At 33.3% G+C, this 18,483-nt stretch overlaps 1 protein-coding gene across 1 annotated transcript in view; it reads right to left on the bottom strand.

The window, feature by feature from the left end:
* Positions 1-8,323: 8,323 nt before the first annotated feature.
* The window catches only part of PRTG (protogenin), a 134,767-nt gene continuing 124,607 nt past the window's right edge, over positions 8,324-18,483 (bottom strand). Inside the window, exons 18-20 of the mRNA XM_074234616.1 lie at positions 17,218-17,383; positions 14,823-14,927; positions 8,324-14,189 (exon numbers count right to left, since the gene is read on the bottom strand). Coding sequence (XP_074090717.1) covers positions 13,785-14,189; positions 14,823-14,927; positions 17,218-17,383 — 676 coding nt within the window. The 3' untranslated portion in view covers positions 8,324-13,784. The remainder of the gene's footprint in view (positions 14,190-14,822; positions 14,928-17,217; positions 17,384-18,483) is intronic.

The following is an 18,483-nucleotide window of genomic DNA, read 5'->3' as shown; positions in this document are numbered from 1 at the left end:
CAAATCCAGACTCAGACATTTAATAATTACCTAGCTGTGTGGCCTTGGGCAAGCCACTTAACCCCACTCACTTGTAAAAACCTTAAAAAAAAAAAGTAAATGACTATAATCAAAATTTATTTGAATAGATTTAGCCCCTCCTAGTAATATTCATTCTCTCATTAAACATTAACCAATCAGAGTTTATATGCCCAATGGAAGAGGGGTGGTCCCAAGCCACCCCTCTTCCATTGGGCATATAAACTGTGAACCCACAACAATGACTATCTGTAGTCTAAGAAAGTAGAAAAAGCCTATGAAGAACTCAATAAGATTCTTATACTAAAGGCGACTTGCACAAAAAAGGTGGGGAAAAGGTGAAAAATGAGAAAGACCAAACCACATGGAAGCCTCAGGCTGTTACATCATGAAAACTTGCTTTGAGGAAAAAAAAATTATATTCTTTTCCTCCCTATTGCCAAAGAGAGAAATTCCCTTTTTTTGGTGACCAAAAAAAAAAAAAAAAAAGGTGAGCTACATTAGGTACTGGTGCTGAGATGCTGATAGAAATAAAATGAAAGGGGGGCGGCTAGGTGGCGCAGTGGATAGAGTACCAGCCCTGGAGTCAGGGGTTCCTGAGTTCAAATCCGGCCTCAGACATGTAATAATTACCTAGCTGTGTGGCCTTGGGCAAGCCACTTAACTCCAGTTGCCTTGAAAAAAAAGAGATAAAGTAAAGGAATCAATGTTAGACTATCATAATCAAGAAAGTAGCATCTTGGACAAAATATTGGCAGATATTTATGGAACTTCTATCTCTTTTGTAAGAGAGAAGTGACCATTTTTAATCTGAGAAGTCTGGGTGGTTTGTCATATTTCTAGGTTTCCCATGACACTTCAAAATAAGCTAGCCTCTGAAGGGAAGAAAAGGCACAGTGAAAATAATATGCTAGCTTAGTAATTGAGTGATGCTATCAGTACCTCAACTCACTCATGAGCTTTCACTGGTAGCTATAGTAAAAAGTCAGAAGTAATAACAATAAGAAAAATATATGGTATATAATTTTTTAAAATTTGAATATTTAAACAACTAACTGATAATAAAAATGGGGAATGAATGGATCATATAAATGATATCTACTCAGAGAATAATAATTTTATATCAATATAAATCAATTGCCATGTCAAAACTAAAAGAATTCAGACTGACTTTGCCAAGTTAGGAAGAACTGGTGGATAAAAATATAACTGGTATAAGATGTACATTTATTTGTAAAATCTTATGAAAAAAATGATAGATGATTTTTAGAAGTATTATTTTAAAATGCAAGAATCAGCAGAGATTAAAATAAGTTTAAAGGAAATTTGACAAAGGACTGACCAAGAAAAGCATTTAAATATGAGCAGAGAAGGGGGACAACAGAAAAGACTTATAAAGATTATTATTATAATTTTATTTTACAATCTCCTATTTTCTCCTTACTACTGCTATTTTAAAACTCAACTCTTCCCTTCTGGAGACTTTCTATGTCATCCCAGCTACTTGAATCTTTCCCTCTAAAGTTAAATTCATTCTACTCTGTATGTATTATGTGTCTACCCATTTATTTCTCTATTGTTTTCCCTATTAAAAAACTTTAAGAACAGGGATCATTAGTGTTTGTGTGTATGTGTATGTGTGTTTGTATGTGTGCGCAGGTGTCTGTGTGTGCATATCTGTGTTTTCCCTTTCTATATATCACTAACATTTAGCATAGGGTCAGCACAGAAGAAATACTTCTGAATGTTTCCTGATTGATTCAAGGACAGCAGAGCTACTTTACATGAATGAAAAATGTCAAGGACAGAACTTGTACATTAGTAAGTGTATCTGGGATAAATGGACAATGAGATGGGGTCAAATTTGAATCACAGATAGCTGAATTTCTCTTGGAAAATTGAAAATCATTAATGACGCACAAGATTATCACTAATAAAAGTCCATATTTTTATTGCCAAAGTTCCACTGGTGTTGCTGTGTAGCAGCAAGCTATGGATGACTACAATCTCTGAAGAACTGAAAAATAAATATTATGTGGAAAATAATTGATGAAAAAACTGCAAAATGTAATCAATGAGGATCTTTAGAAGCTGGTTAATAGGCATTTTATTAAGTACCAATATCTGTGCCAGGCACTTTGATAAGTGCTAGGGATGAAACAATGGGCAAATACAGTCCCTGCCCTCAAGGAGCTCACATTATAATGGGAATAACAAAATTCAAAATAACTGCATACAAATAGGATTTATACAGGATATATTGTAGTTAATATCAAAGAGAAGGCACTAAAATTTAGTGGACCAAGAGGGGCTTTTTATAGAAGGCAGAACTTTGAATGTGACTTGAAGGAAGTTAAGGAAACTAGGAGATGGAGATAAGAAGGGAAAGCATTCCAGGCTAGGGGACAGCCAGTAAAAATCCAGGCACAAGATAGTCTTGTTTGAAAAATAGTGAGGCCAAATATGATCAGAAAGGATAATGATCATTGTTGGAAGGGTTGTGGGAAATCTGGGACACTGTTACATTGTTGGTGGAGCTGTGAACTCATCAAAACCTTTCTGGAGAGAAATTTGAAACTACGCTCAAAGGGCAACAGAAATGTGCATACCCTTTGATCCAGCAATACCACTACTGGGTCTATATCCTGAAGAGATGATGAAAAAGTGTAAAAACATCACTTGTACAAAAATATTCACAGCAGCCCTGTTTGTGGTGGCAAAGAATTAGAAATTAAGTAAATGTCCTTCAATAGGGGGCTTAGCAAACTGTGGTATATGTATGTCATGGAACACTATTTTTCTATTAGAAACCAGGAAGGATGGGAATTCGGGGAAGCCTGGAGGGATTTGCATGAACTGATGCTGTGTGAGATGAGCAGAACAAGAAAAATACTGTACACCCTAGCAGCAACATGGGGGTGATGATCAACCTTGATGGACTTGCTCTCAGGGACAATTTGGGGCTGTCTGCAATGGAGAATAGCATTTGTATCCAGAGAAGCAACTGTGGAGTTTGAATAAAGATCAAGGACTATTACCTTAAATTTAGGGGGAAAAACCTGATATCTTATTGTCTGATCTTGCTATCTCTTATACTTTATGTTTCTTCCTTAAGGAAATGATTTCTCTCTCATCACATTCAATTTAGATCAATGTATACAATGGAAACAATGTAAAGACTGACAAATTGCCTTCTGTGGGGGGTGGGGGAGGGAAGTAAGATCAGGGGAAAATTGTAAAACTCAAAATAAATAAAATCTTTCATAAAGAAAAAAATAAAAATAGTGAATCCAGAATCACTGAATTGTAGAATATATGGGGGAAAAACCTTAAGAAGATTCACTAAATAGGCATGAGGAGGCAAGTTGTGAAGTTAAGAACTCTAGGATTTTTATGGCTGATGCTGGTGGCAACAGAAATTGTTGAAGTTTATCAAGTGGGAATGGGAGGGGGTAACTTGGAGAGACTTGTGCTTTAAGAAGATCATTTTGATAGCTGAGTGAAGGACAGATTGGAGTGGGAGAGATTTGGTGTAAATTTGGTGTAAGGAACAAGGCTATTTTAATTTAGGTATGAGATGATGGGGGCTTATATCAGGGAAACAAAATGGGGGGGATCTGCAAGAAATGTTACAAAGGTAGAATTGATAGGATTTGACAACTGTTTGGATATGGTGAGGTTAGACAGTGAAAAATTGAGAATAATACTATATTGCAAGTCTTGGTACCTGAAAGAATGCTGTGATCTCAATAGAAGAAGAAAATGGTTGCTTTATTGTTTTTGGAAGAGATAGATACTGAGTTGAGTTTTGGATGTGATTTTGGAGGTGTGAGATTGGAGGTCAAGAAGAGAGGCTAGGGCTGAATAAATAGATTTGAGAATCTCATTTGCATATATGCATTCATGGAAACTAATGAGATTACCAAATGAAAGATTATATATAAAGAAAAGGACTCAGAAAAAAAGCCTTGGGGAAAACTCTGATTAACAGGCCTAGTCTAGATGAAGATTCAATAAAGGAGACTGAGAAGCAGTGATTGGATAGTTAGGGAGAAAACCAGGAGAGAGCAATGTTGTAAACTAAAGAGAAGAGACTATCAAGAAGAGCCTTTATTTATAAAGGCTGTATAGAGGTCCAGGAGGAAGAGGATTGAGGAAAGGCTCTTAGATTTGGTCATTGAGAAATCAGGTAACTATGAAGAGAGCAATTTCATCAAAATAATCAAACTTGAAGTCCTGTTGTAGTTAAGAAAAATTAGAAGAAAGGAAATGGAGACACTGATTTTAGGCAACCTTCTCAAAGAGCTTCAACCCTAAAAGGGAAGAGAAAGATAGGATAAATGGATCAAGTGAGAATTTCTTTAGGATGAATGAGATGAAGGAAGTGGGGAAAGCAGTCAATAGACAGGGAGTAATTAGCAAGAAAGGAGATGATAGAGGGAGAAATCTGCTGGAGAAAACAGGATCACTTTGCTTAAGAAGAGGGTTTAGCCTTGGCAGGGAGAAAGTCCACCTCTTCATGTGAGCCAGAGGTGAAGGAGGAGATAATGGTGGAAGGCATTGTGACATATCAAAGAGGAGGAGAGAAGAAGGAACATTTGACAAATGAATTTTTTAAATGAAAAATGAGATAAGGTTTTCAACTGAGAATGAGGTAGAGAACCTACAGGAAATTTGAGTAGAGATGGAAAAATTTGGAAAAGCTGCTATGATGAGTAGAACAGTGAATCAATTAGGGAGCTACACAAAGACTGCTTTTCAATAATGCAGGTCCAGTTGAAATTACTTTAACAGTAATTGTATGCTTTTCTCTAGCTTCCTTCTTCTGAAGTATACATGAGCAGGAATGAAGGCAATGAATTGGTGAAAGTAATCCAAAGCTTGGGGTTTGGCAGGGCAAGAGGGATGATAAGAAAAAGGGCAAGGGACTTGAGAGAAGTTGAACTGGTGGCACAATGGAGAGTACCGGCTCTGGGATCAGGAGAACTTAGAGTTCAAATCCAATCTCAGACACTTAATAATTACCTAGCAGAGTGACCTTGGGCAAGCCACTTAACCCCATTGCCTTGCAAAATCCAAAGCAAAATGGATAGGGAAGAGTATAACCATTATAGAGGAAATAACCTGGGGAAAAAAATTAGGGAGTAGAGGGATTGTAGGTCACAGTAAGGACAAATTTGGAACAAAGTTAGGATTTGTAAGACGGGGGAAAGTTGATAAAAGATTATGATTTGATAAAGGAATTCCAGAGTTCATGAACATGGAAGTTCAATACTGAGTATCAAGAGTATGACTATTTCTGTGAGTAAATAGCAGCTTTAATAGGGCATGGGAAATCAATAAAGAGATGAACTGGGAAGTGAGAGTGTTTGATAGAGTTGCAATATCTATGTTAAAGTCCACTACTATGAGGGTAGTAGTTGTGAAAGAGAGATTGTGAGTCAGACTTTGAGGAAAGAAGGTGAATGTGTTGAAGGTTAGTAGATAAGAGCTATCAGAATCTTGATCAGGTGACAAATATGGATTAAATGATGCTCAGCAGATAGGTTACTAAGTGATGGAAGTAAAGGGAGAGTCGAAGTGGCAATGGGGAGCAAGGAGTATACTGACTCTGCCATCATCACAAGTGAGTTGAGTATGAATCAAAGTATAGTTAGTGTTGGAAAAAGGAGACTGATATTATCTCATCAGAGTGTTGGAAAAGGTGACTGATTATCTCATCAGGAAAGAGCCAAGTCTCATTAAGCCCAAGAAAATGGAAGGACTGAGAAAGGACAAGTGTTACAATGAAGCAAGTTTATTACTATGCAGTAGGCCTTCCAGAGAATATAGTGTAGTATGGGTAGATCTAAGTTCAAGTTGAGGAGGATGGGAACAAGGGGACAGACAATGGGGGTTAGGGAAAGGAGGGATTATTGGTATGGAGAAGGGTGACCATCCTTCACTCCTTCTTACCCCTTCCTCAGGTTTTTAGCTCCCATTAGAACGTAAGCTTCCTGAGAGCAGGGACCACCTTTCTTTTTTGTTAATTTTACTGCTCAATACGCAGAAAGTATTTATTAAATTCTTGTTGTTGACCTGAAGATTCAGAAGTATTTGAGGATCTTCTAGCACCTCAGGACTATCATTACAATCAATGATTATCATTGTATTGTAGATACATGTGAATGCTAGTGTTAATAGAATTCTAGATGATAAAATGTTGCTTTTGATAGCATTCAAATAGTGTGAGTAGAATTTCCAATAATTGTTAAAGTGGACTCAACTTTGTCTTAATCTGTAAGGCAAGAGAGCTCCTTTATGACATTTTTCTTCTTTTAAAGAAAATTTTGAAGCATTCGATTTTTTTTATATCATATCACAATTAGTTTGGAAATTATCTGCTTCTACTCCCAGTCTCAGACCTGAGCCCTCCCTTGCAGCAAAGAAAAACAGTTAAGCAAAAGCACCCGATTTAGTGATCATTTGTGACAACATATACATTTTGTTTCCAGTGGGTTCCCACCTGGATTAAGAATAGATTTGGTAGGACAAGCTTTTAACTTTTGATACACTTTTACCCTTTAGCGTCTGAGCAAATATTCAAACTACCAAGAATCTAAAGCCATTCATTATGTCATATGAAAGCAAATTTGAGACTCTATAAATTAGATCTGTCTCTTTTTCCTATTGGTACACTCCAGAACCTTCTCTTTCTAGCAGTTAGGTCACTTCCCCTTGAAAATGAAAAAAGAACCTTCATACTCCCCAAAAAGAAAAATGAAAAAAGAAAAGGATGGTACTTTTTACTAAGGAAAACTTTTATTAAAACTGTGCAATCAATCAATATTTAGACAGCAGTTTCATAAACATTTTGGCATTTAAACTTCTATTCATTTTTGGCATGACCTTTGGGATAGCATATAAACAATCCTGGGGAAGGGGGAAAAACACTAGGTAACATATACTATAATGCTAGAAATAAGAAAACAAACTGACATCATAACAAAATTATTTTTTAAAAATTCATGAAAAAGGTACATTCAATATCAAGGCAAACATTGGCTTTCCTCATGCAATGGAGTTCACAGAGTTGATCCCCTGAGTCAAATATAAAATTAAAATAATTCAGCTCTATTCTCCATTTGCAAGTCTGCTAATGTTGCCCTTATATAAGAAAATGGTATATGGAGTGAAAGGATCCAGAACACCCACAATATGAGATACATAACTGGCTCCTCCACTTTCAGTTCATTCACATCTCTGAAGAAAAAAATAGAAAAATGCAAAATATTTTATAAAAAAACAACAATGCATACCCATCTATTCTAATGATGGGCTGAGGCAATGTGTGTTTATTCAGTCTTTGTAAATCTTTAAAGTAGGCTCAAATGACCAGTTACAATTTCAGTTAGAAATAAAATTAATGTCCAAAATTTTTTGAGTATCAGATTCTTTAAAGGGAAGAATTTTGATAAGAAGTTAGATGGATGGAAATGTAATTTTCTAGAAAAAACAAAGCTCTGTGTGATATAAAAAACTTTTACGTAGTTTCTGAATGCAGTTTACAGTTTACTCTTAATTTATTCACATGTGGATTATCCAGGCAATTTTAAATCCAAGATTGTACTCTCTCTGGTACTTCCCCCCCCACACACCAAAATCACTTATTTGGTTTTTGTTTAGGGTATACTAATATCTTAATTTTGGCCAAAATAAAGGATGAGGTAAACTTATTGTGAAAAGAGAAGAAAATATATATCACTTTATCCTATAACTTAATAAAATGATTTTGGAGATATCGTTCCTTTTATTTGGACAGTTCTTTAACTTTTCAAAGAATTTATACTTTATTTATATTTAAAACAACTCTCAGAAGTTCATTCAATGAAAGCTATACTTTAAAAATCTGATTCAGGAAGGTATGGAAAAAAAATTTCTTATTTTTTACTGCAAGATAAAAATAGCATCAGTTAAATGGCTGAGTTAACCCACCAACCTAAACTGAGCTATACTTTCTAAGGTTGTCTACATAATGCTAAGTAAAGAGAGATTCATGTTTAATATTGTTCAACTGGAACAGAGCAGAACAATTTTTTTTTTTAACATTAGGCTGTAGGCTACTTAGGATAGCAAAAGAAAATAAAACTATTAGGTCAATAGTAGTTTTGTAAGAAAGAGCATTAGGTTCGTATGTTCTAGGTTTGTAGCCACATTATTATCTCTGACATGAAATATTTCCTGGTCTCCCCACAAGAAATAGCGCCCTCCCTCCCTCCCTAACTTTGTATTTAACTATCTTAGATTTAATCTATAATAGGGTGTGTTCAAGGAAGACTAATACTCTGGTGTGAGACTTTTCAGGACTGCTCTCCACCTTTGAATTAAAATTATACAGTGTTAGAACTAAAAAGGATTGACTCAACATCATTTTGCAGAAGAGGAAACTGAATTGCCAAAGAACATAAAATGAGTTAGTAAATGAACTAATCCTAAAACCCACACTTCCTGAATACTGGTCTAGTGCTGTTCTCTTTCCACTACTCTTGGCCCTGCAGGTAACAGCTTCATTATAGTGCAGGAGGTAACCTGGTACCATTTTGGATAATGTCTTACTTGTGCTAATCAAAAAAAAAACCCCACCAGATCTGGGTTTTGTTTTAGGTTTTGATATTTGGGATAATTCAAGAGCAAACAGTAGTACCAAAGCTTCTCTTAAAGCTAAATACATATGTTGGGGAACAACAGAACACCTGTTTTAAGTAAGACTAGATAGATATACCTTGAAATAAAATTTTCATTCATAGTAAAAGAATTTAAGAAAAAAGTAGAAAGGAAGTCATATTAAATACAATATAAATAGCTTCCAAAATACTGTTAAAATTAATAAAGACAGGAAAATATTTTTTAAACTTTCTGTTAAATGGGAATTTAAAAAATTCTTTTAAAAGCATGTTGGAAAATTAAAGGTTAATTACAAATGTATGAAATATTTTTGAGAAACAATTGATTATGAACATCTTATGAAATATAAAGCATTTTATGGTCTCTCATCATGAATAAACTAAATGAATTTGCAACCCCTTTGGTTGGCTTTGTACTGCTTTTTTGAGCTATATAGGATTATAGGAGTATGGGAATTTAATGGAAAAAAGAAATGGTTATGTTAATATAAGACTTTCCTATTGCTCTTAAATACTGGAAAATACATGAGTTGCCTGGCAAAAGACCAAAGACTGAAAACACACATTGTATTAGCCCCTCCATTCATATTTTTTAAAGCATATTTTAAAATGAGTTCAAAGAGATTACAATGGAATTCCACCTTTTTGTTCATCTTCTAAGTATGTTGAGCAAAATCTACAATGACAATTTATGGTGTATTCTGATCTCCAGAACCCTTATTCTGTGATTACAGTCAACAGAAATTGCCACATCACTTGTGACTATTAAGACAATTTAATCAGAGGTCCACATAATAAATGCAGGATAAATGTCTGCAAAGTAAATGTGTATTGTAGTTGGCATTGTAAAAAAAAAGTCAAAAAAGCTTAATTTATTAACACTATAGGATTCAAAATTTAATTAAATAAAAGTTATGACAAATGGATAAATTCAGCCTTTGCCAAAGGGCCCAACAACTGAGATGTGTTTGTTTGCTTTTTGCATGAATGATTTCTTGCACTAAATTAAAATATTCTACACTATATTTTTTTGTGAACTTCAATAGTTATCAAAATGTGTCTACATTACAGCACTGACAAGGTAGAGTGCTTATAGGGTTGGCAACTGCTGAGTATACTGCTCAATCTATTTCTGGTGCAAAGTGCAACTAGTCTTGTAATATTTTTCCTAGTACTTGCAACACCCTGAGCTGAAACAAAAGTAAGTTTAATTCATAATGCTGATGATATAAATTCATTTACTTCACATCCCAAATTCAATTTATTCAGTCATTTAAAACACTCTAAGTGTATTTTACCATAAGCTGACCCAGAATCTACAAGACCAACTGGACACTAAAGAGTCTTTGCTTTATAAAAAACAATTTCCCATAGAAATCTTTTAATTAATAACCTTTTTACTGCATTTACAATGATTTAAATAATGAAAATTTGATTTATAAATAATTTTTCAGTAGCATATATTGCAGAAAGTGAAATCTACCAGTTTTGTGATCACATCTGTTCATTTAGTTATGTCCCTAAAAATTTACATGGAGGCCCTTGAGTCCAACATCATTACTTACAGAAAGTTTAAACCTTTTGGATTAAAATTGAAGATAATTTCTAAGTTAATTCAGAGGGTTGCCTTAATGATCTGAAACTGAATGCAATCTCATTAAATTTCAAGTGGGATTTCATGACCAGACTATTAGAGAAGTATTACTCTGCATTTGGTTATTTGTTTTTTAAAAAGAAACCCTATGGTTGAATCAGAAGATACAATGGAAAGTACCTATTCCTGACTTCTGTATGTGGAGTAAGCTCTGGAGAGACATAATTGCTTAACATAAAAATAAGAGAAGGGTTTAAATTTAAACTAAATTTGCCTATATGCTGAGGTAACTTTAAATATCTTTGGTTTTTCTTTATTTGCTGATAAAAAGTACTAGAATAAAAACATTTAATAGCCCTGTTGCAATATTGCTTTTAATTATGTAAACTTTGATATCTTTAGCTACTAATGCTAAATATCCTTTTTATCAATCACTAAATATTATTTCAAATCTGCTCATCTTTAATTTGTCTTAGGCTAACCTATATAATTTACTGATCTTTGGTATGAAAATACTGATGAGCAACATCTACTTGTACATTTGGCATAAAAACGAGATGCATGTATTAGTACTTACAGCAAACAACTCTTTGGGGAAGAACACAGTTACCCGTTGCATATTAGCCCCTTTGGAGTAAAAAACTGTGAAGTGACACTGCTCTGAAAGAGAGCAAAAAACTTCACCTTTTGGTAACAAATTCATACTTAGATTTAGCATGTTTTAGCTAAGTAGAAAGTCATCTTTACTGTACACTAAAAATTTTGCCTGATGAGACATATGTGTGTGTCTATCTTTAGTGAAAAAATTTTTTTCCCTCCAACAAGTAGATTCAGCAATTTAAAAATATTTACTCTAATACTGCATTGTTGGAAAACTACTTGCTGAAGAAAAAGATTACACTTGACATTCTTTGGAACTATCTGCTGGTAAAATGCTCTGGTAACAATAAGGTAGTTAAAATTATAGCAGTCTTTACTAATCTATTTAATCAACTACAATCATATAAGCCCTATTATTTTGGGTTAGTAACTACTTTTATAATAAAAATTTATTCAGCGCTTCAAACCTAGAGATGTTTTTGGCTAATTCGTTTTTTTTTTTTAAAATAATTCAACTTTCTTCTCCCTTCTACAGAAATTCTTTGGTAACAGGATTATTATTATTATTATTATTATTATCATCATTATCTTCATCATCATCATTATTAATATAAAGCTGACCTAACAACAATAAGTAAAACAAAAAAAGGTACTAGTACACAATAAGCAAAGAGTTAACAGTCTAAAGATCTGAATCAACTATGGACTGGTTTATCAAAAAACAAACAAACAAAATACTTTTCCTTCAAGACTCTGGATTACTTAGGCTTTTAAAACCAGTTCCAAGTCAAACCTCTCCTAGATGCATGTTTCATAATAATGATGGGCTATTTTTTAGCTTTTTAAAATAAAAAGCTTTTGAATTTTTGTTTGCTTTTTGATAATGTTTATAAAAAATTAAGAAGGTCTAGTATTCCATAATTCTAGACACTGATTAATTTGGCCCTATATACTGCTATTTAAAAAAAAAGCAAAAAACACCATACCCTGTCAGTTTGCCCACATTTTCATGAGGCAGCTCAAAAGCAACATAATGTTCCCTGAGTACAGGAAAAAAAATAACACTAGAATAACTTTAAAAGGAGGTAGTATAAAACAGGAGCTATAAAAGGCAGAAGCAGCATTCTCTCTTACATCAGATTGTTCACCTAAAGCTCTGCTTTTTCATTTCTTCATGAAGCCCACATTTTAAATGGTCTCTTAATAGAAGCTTTGAATTTGAGCTGAGAGCAGTTATCTTTCAAAACCACTTAAAACGGGTCTGTTTCTAAGTGTGCTCACGTTGGCACACAACTCTCTATATAATCCAAAATATATGTTCATATTATTGTTTGGGAATGATAGGATAAGGATGAGGGTCCTCTATCTGTTTAGAGGTCTCCAGTTCATTTTAAAATCCTACCCAACAATGACCCTATTTATTCAAGGAAGGTTTTAATGAGGTTCAAATATAAAATACTTCTTAAAATAAGGCCCTAGAAATTACTTTCTAGAAAATTTTTATATCTTTAAAGGACTGGGGAACCATTTCAAGACCATGTCATTTAAAAAAAAATCCCCTTACACTTCCTGGTGGTGTTCAGAACTAGACAGGTGTTCAATAAATACTTAAGACCCAATACTCTCTATAATGCTCTATTAGACTGAATGCCTATTTAAAATCAGCATGAGGATAAAAAATTCCCTCCCTGAAGTTAACTTCCATAAACAGAACTGATATTGAAAGAAGAAATAGTACTGATTACTCTTAAATAATTCAATAAGGAATGGATAGAACTCTGAATACTTGTAACCTTTGATAAATCTTAAATAAGCATTTTGGAGAGCTATTGTTCTTTACAATAAAAAGTATCCATAAAATTCAGTATATACTTAAGGCAACTTTATGTGCTCCTGTCCTAAGCAACTTTATGAAAATTGACAAGGCATAAGGCAAAGAATTTCATAATAAATAATGGAAGGCACTATTACTGTGATGTTCTAATAGCTCATTTTACTGTCTATTGGTGTTTATCCTGATCCTTTCGAAAGATTCTTCATCCATTCAAAATCAAGCCAGGATTAGGAAGCAACCTACAAATTTAAAGAATTCATTCTCAAAAATGAGTTCTACAGTTAACACAAGGAGAATGATGAATGTGGAATATTTTCAAGGTCAGGCTGTAGACAGTGTAGCCTTTTGAACAACTGTCATCATTGAGGGCATACTGAAAAGGCACAGCTCTAGGAGGGTTATTTGGGTATATTCAGGCTTTAAAGGCAAACTCTAAATGCCTTCAAAGATGTAATTTGCTAATGTAATTACAAAGTTATTCTGTTATTTCAATATAGAGGTACATTTTTCTTTTGCCAGTGATTAAAAATGGTCCCATTCCCCCCCAACCCCGATTAAATGGTTCATCACTTCTCTCAGTCAGAGGTACTGAATTATCTCAACAATGTAATTATTATAATTTGTTAAAAAGTCAGAGCTTCAGATAAACATTCTAACTCTTCCACCTATCACTCCTTTGATCAAACACATTACACATACAGCAATTTAAAAAAAAATGCTAGTAGGAAGTATCATTGGTTACATAGCTGAAATCAACTATAACACAAATGAGGTCAATCGGTTGTTTTCAGTGTTCACCATTTGGCAAACTGAGGTAGATAGTCAGCAAAGGGGCTTAAAAAGTCTTCTTTGCTCCAGTGATATATTTTAAGCTCTAGTCAGATATCTTGACCTTTCACATTTCTAACAATAAAACATTCAAAATAAGTCAGTTTGAAAATAAAACAAAAAAACATTCAACAAAAATTACCAAAAACACCCAGTAAGACATCAGGACTTTCACAACATGCTTTGGCTTCCTGTTCATTGTCCTTCGAACAGACATATATACTGTGAGAATGTCTGGCTTGGCTATCTATACTGGAAATTCATTTTTTTCAAAGCCCAGCATTGCAGACTGTAATTGTAAAGATGAGGTAGAAGTCTGCTCAGCAACCAATGGCAATGAAGGATCTTCACATTTATTCATGGCAGGATCTCCACCTGAATCACTGCCTAAGAAGGAATTGGAGGTAGGGGGTGTGGTACTTATAACTGAAGACAGATGTAGCTCATCATTAGACTCATGGGAGAATCTTCCAGAATCTCCTGTCTCATGGCTTCCTTCACTATTAGCTGAATGCTCTGTGTCAGCTGTAATCCCAAAGGGAACTTGGAAACTGGTTGGCTGGCCTGGAGAATTGGGGGAATCTTCATCACTTATTAATACAGTAGTACCTGGCTGATAAAAGCAGACTGTCTGAACAAACCTTCTTTGAGGCTGTAAAGAAAAAACAAAACAAAACACAGAAATGATAATAAAGCACATAAGTAAAATCTCAAGTACTAATAAGTGTAAATGATAATGAGTTTGTTTTCATGTGCTCTACAAAAAAAGCATTTTTTAAATATAAACAAGACATTGAATCATTTTAGTCATGTCTAACTATTCATGACCTCATTTGGGTTTTTTTTAAGGAAAAAATACTGGAGTAGTTTGCCATTTACTTCTCCAGCTCATTTTACAGATGAGGAAACTTGAAGCAAACTGGATTAAGTGACTTGTTCAAGGTCACACAGCTATTCTGTGTCTGAGACTGGATTTGAACTCAGATCTTCCTAACTCCAGGCAATCTAAACACTGTGCCAACTAGGTGCTCTTATAATAGAATTTCCTAAATATTTTCATTTTTGAAACAGTTCATTTTTATAGGCAGAGAAAGAACTTTTAGCAAACTTTCCTTTGTGCAGCTCTAATTAATGTCAGATCTATAATCAATAGCATCATAAATAAGATTTTAATAAGGAGCTTAAAAATTAATACACAGGTCTTTCTTTTATTTCTTTCCCCCTTTTATAAAAACTACTTCATATAGAGTAGAGTACTTTCAGGTTTGAATTTACATTCAGTTACCTGCTCAATTTTCACCTTTTTAGAGTCTTGGAAAAAAAGCCATTTCTTCTTAGGGTTATTTTTTGTTACAGGACCATAGCTATTAATAATTAGGTCAGTTCCACCCTAAAATGAAAATGAAAATTTAAAATTTTTAAACTTCAAAAACTTCTGCATATTACATTTGTGGTCAAAAGAAAATAATAGAACAAACAAGAAATAAAATACATTATATTGTTTCTTTGACTTTAGTAGCAACATGGGATATTAATAAGGTTATACCTAGACTGACCAATGACAATATAGCATGATACATATTTTGTGGTGTATATTATTTTATTTTAGATTTATCAAATAAATTTAATTTGCTATTCTAATTTCAATGCATGTTTTCTAAAGATGCAATGTGGTTATACATGGTCTTAACATGGGCTTAAAGCCAAACTGGGTTTATAGTTATTCTACTATTATACAATCCATTTGTGTTCTCTAATCAGCACTGTTGTAAGTTCGACTGAAGTAATAACCTACTGATTTTCTCTCACTTCTTTTTTTTTCTTTTTCTTTTATTATTTTTTTTTGCAAGGCAAATGGGGTTAAGTGGCTTGCCCAAGGCCACACAGCTAGGTAATTATTAAGTGTCTGAGACCAGATTTGAACCCAGGTACTCCTGACTCCAAGGCTGGTGCTTTATCTACTATGCCACCTAGCCGCCCCTTTTTTCTTTTTAAAAAATATTTATTTTCACTACAATAGTCTTGTTGTAAAAGTAAACATACCGCCCCCAACAAAGAGAGCAAAACCTCAAGAAAAATAAAGTGAGAGAAAAAGAAAAAAATATACTTCACACTGTGTTCGGATACCATCAGTTCTGTCTCTCAGATGGATCGCATTCTTTAGTATAAATCCATCAGAAAAGTGGTGCATACTATATTTCTATGATTCTGTGCATAAATAGTCAAGTATACTTTAATGGATTTATGATTCATCTCTATGGGTATTCTTACCAATAGAACAGATTATAATCCATCCATGCTTTCTTAGCTTTTCTCATTCCAATATATGTCTTTAAGTAAATCTACCTAACAAAATATAGGCTTTCCTCTAATTCTTTTAATATTAATTCTGTAATGTTCTTAATGTATCTGTCACTCTTTCTAAATGACTAAGTCACCTATTCTAGTCATGATAACGGCTCAGGGTCACATCTCCTATGAAGACTACTATGTCTCTGTCCATTGCACTTTGGGTTATTTATAGTTCTGAATGTTCCAAGGTTATGGTGGTCCATTATTCTGAGCAGCTGAATTACTGGTAGAGTAATGATGCTTAAAACTTTTGCTATTTTGTTGTTCAGTAGTTTCAGACATGTCCAACCCTTTTTAACCCCATTTAAGGTTTTCTTGGCAAAGATTCTGGAATATGAACATTTTTTTTAAGGTTTTGTTTTTTTGTTTTTTGTTTTTGCAAGGCGATGGGGTTAAGTGGCTTGCCCAAGGCCACATAGCTAGGTAATTATTAAGTGTCTCAGTCTGGATTTGAACTCAGGGACTCCTGACTCCAGGGCTCTATACAATGTGCCACCGAGCCACCCCCTGGAATGTGAACTTTTAATTCTGAACCTATACCACTGAAAGTTATTACAACTGTGTATACTTTTTGATCCAGTGATATCACTATTAGGTCTATCATCCAAAAAGACCAAAGTAAAAAGGAAAGGGTACTATATTACAAAAATATTGTAGCAGTTTTTCTTGTAGTGGCTTTAGAAGTGGAACTAAGGGAGCACCTATCAATTAGGGAATGACTGAACACATTATAGAATATGGATATAATAGAATATTAATGTTGGAAAAAATGAAAATGGGAATGTTTTCAGAGAAACCTGGGTAGACTTCTATGAACCGATGGTGAGTGAAGAAAACCAGGGGAACAATGACTATAATAACAACATTGTAAAGACAAACAACTTTCAAAAAATTAAGAATGCTGGTAAAAGAAATAAAAAAATGCTAAAAGACTAATGATGAAACATATTATCTGTCTCTTGAGAGAGGGAGGTTATAGATTCAGGGTACATAATGAGATGCATTTTTTTTGGACATAGTTAAAAACATGACTTTGTTTTTTCTTTATAGGTAGGAGAGGAGGGAGAAAAAATGTGGTTTTAGCCGAAAAAAAAATTCAAATTTAGAAAATAAATGAAAAAGATGAATTTCTAAAGCAGTGTACATTTGAGGATCATTCAAAGTCCTTCACGATTTCTCAACTGTGACTCAGACCAATCACCTCTTTATTCCTTTGGGAAACAAAAACTATTTTGCTTATGGGTTAACTTATTGATAAATATATTACACAGGGCAGAAAAATGCATTTATGTAACTGTAATACACTATTGCTTCTAAGCTCAGAGTACCTTTGCATCAATGAAGCTATTTTGTGCTATCATTGGTAATAAGGATTCTTCATTTTCTACAATTCCTTCCAGGTTCTTCCTCATCTCATTCCCATTGGCCAATGAAGTACTGGCTCGAGATAATTGCTCAGTTCCTGATTGTGAAATTTTGGAAGTAGATGTTTTCCTAAAATTTTTTTTAAATTGAAAAAAAATTATCACATATAATAAATATGTAAAAAGACCAAATTTATACAAATATATTGTGTGAAGAATACATTCTTTAACATTTTTTTCCTCTGGTGTGTACAGATATTACCATAACTGTCAGTCTCAAGAGTATGAGATTTTACCTTCATCACAAAATGCTTTATTTTGAGGAACCTACTATAATTCTTCCATTGATTTCTATACATGTAAAACCTTTTCCCTTAATAATTAAGCATTAATTCTCTAAGATTTATGAAGTGCTTCAGTTGTTAAGTATTATTTATTTTCCGTTTGGGTATAAGCAATTATTTTCTTATCATTTGCTAAAGATTTCTGAGATAACTTTTAGCTTGTTATGCAATTGAAACAGTTTTACTCTTTCATATTTTAACTGTAGTGATGAGTAATAACAGTACAGATGATGAAAAAGACTTTGACATAGGAAATGTGAAGAGATTTAGTAATTCATTAGATCATTAATCATTAGATTATTCATTTAATCTAAAATCATGGACTTAAAACATTTCTTTTAAAAAAGCATTAAAATTACAAAATGAGACATTAAAATTGAACTATTTTATCTAAAAGTGACATAATTTTTTATCAGTATTACATGTTTATACAGTAAATTCTAGATGATCAGCAAAGAAGGGTAACAGAAGCATGAAATTTAAAAATCTTAGATGTTTGTTTTTGATTTTTAAAAAGTAGATTTAACTAAATAATGATATCTCTTCTAGACTAATATTAAAATTAAAAATACATTCTCTGAGTGTAAATCAATTAAGGATAATAAATGAAGGTTATGAATGAATGGCTAAAAGAACTAAAATGTAAAACCTTTGGTCTAAAGAAAAGATAATTTTTATAAGTATAAAAACTGATTGTATATTATCTACATAAAAATTTAGACTATATCCTTGGGTTGGACTGATAATATTTCAAAAAAGACGTAAAAACATCTCATTCTTGTAAAAAGGATATTTGTATGTTAAAATTATTTTTTTACCTCTTTACTAAACAGGAAATTTTTTGCTGCCTCCACCCCAAACTATTCCTTATACTTGTTATAGCTTA

The sequence above is a fragment of the Macrotis lagotis genome, chromosome 4 (genome assembly GCF_037893015.1).
Source record: "Macrotis lagotis isolate mMagLag1 chromosome 4, bilby.v1.9.chrom.fasta, whole genome shotgun sequence".
NCBI classification, from domain to species: domain Eukaryota; kingdom Metazoa; phylum Chordata; class Mammalia; order Peramelemorphia; family Peramelidae; genus Macrotis; species Macrotis lagotis.
Note: the sequence above shows the minus strand (reverse complement) of the source record. Positions and strands in the feature narration are given on the sequence as shown.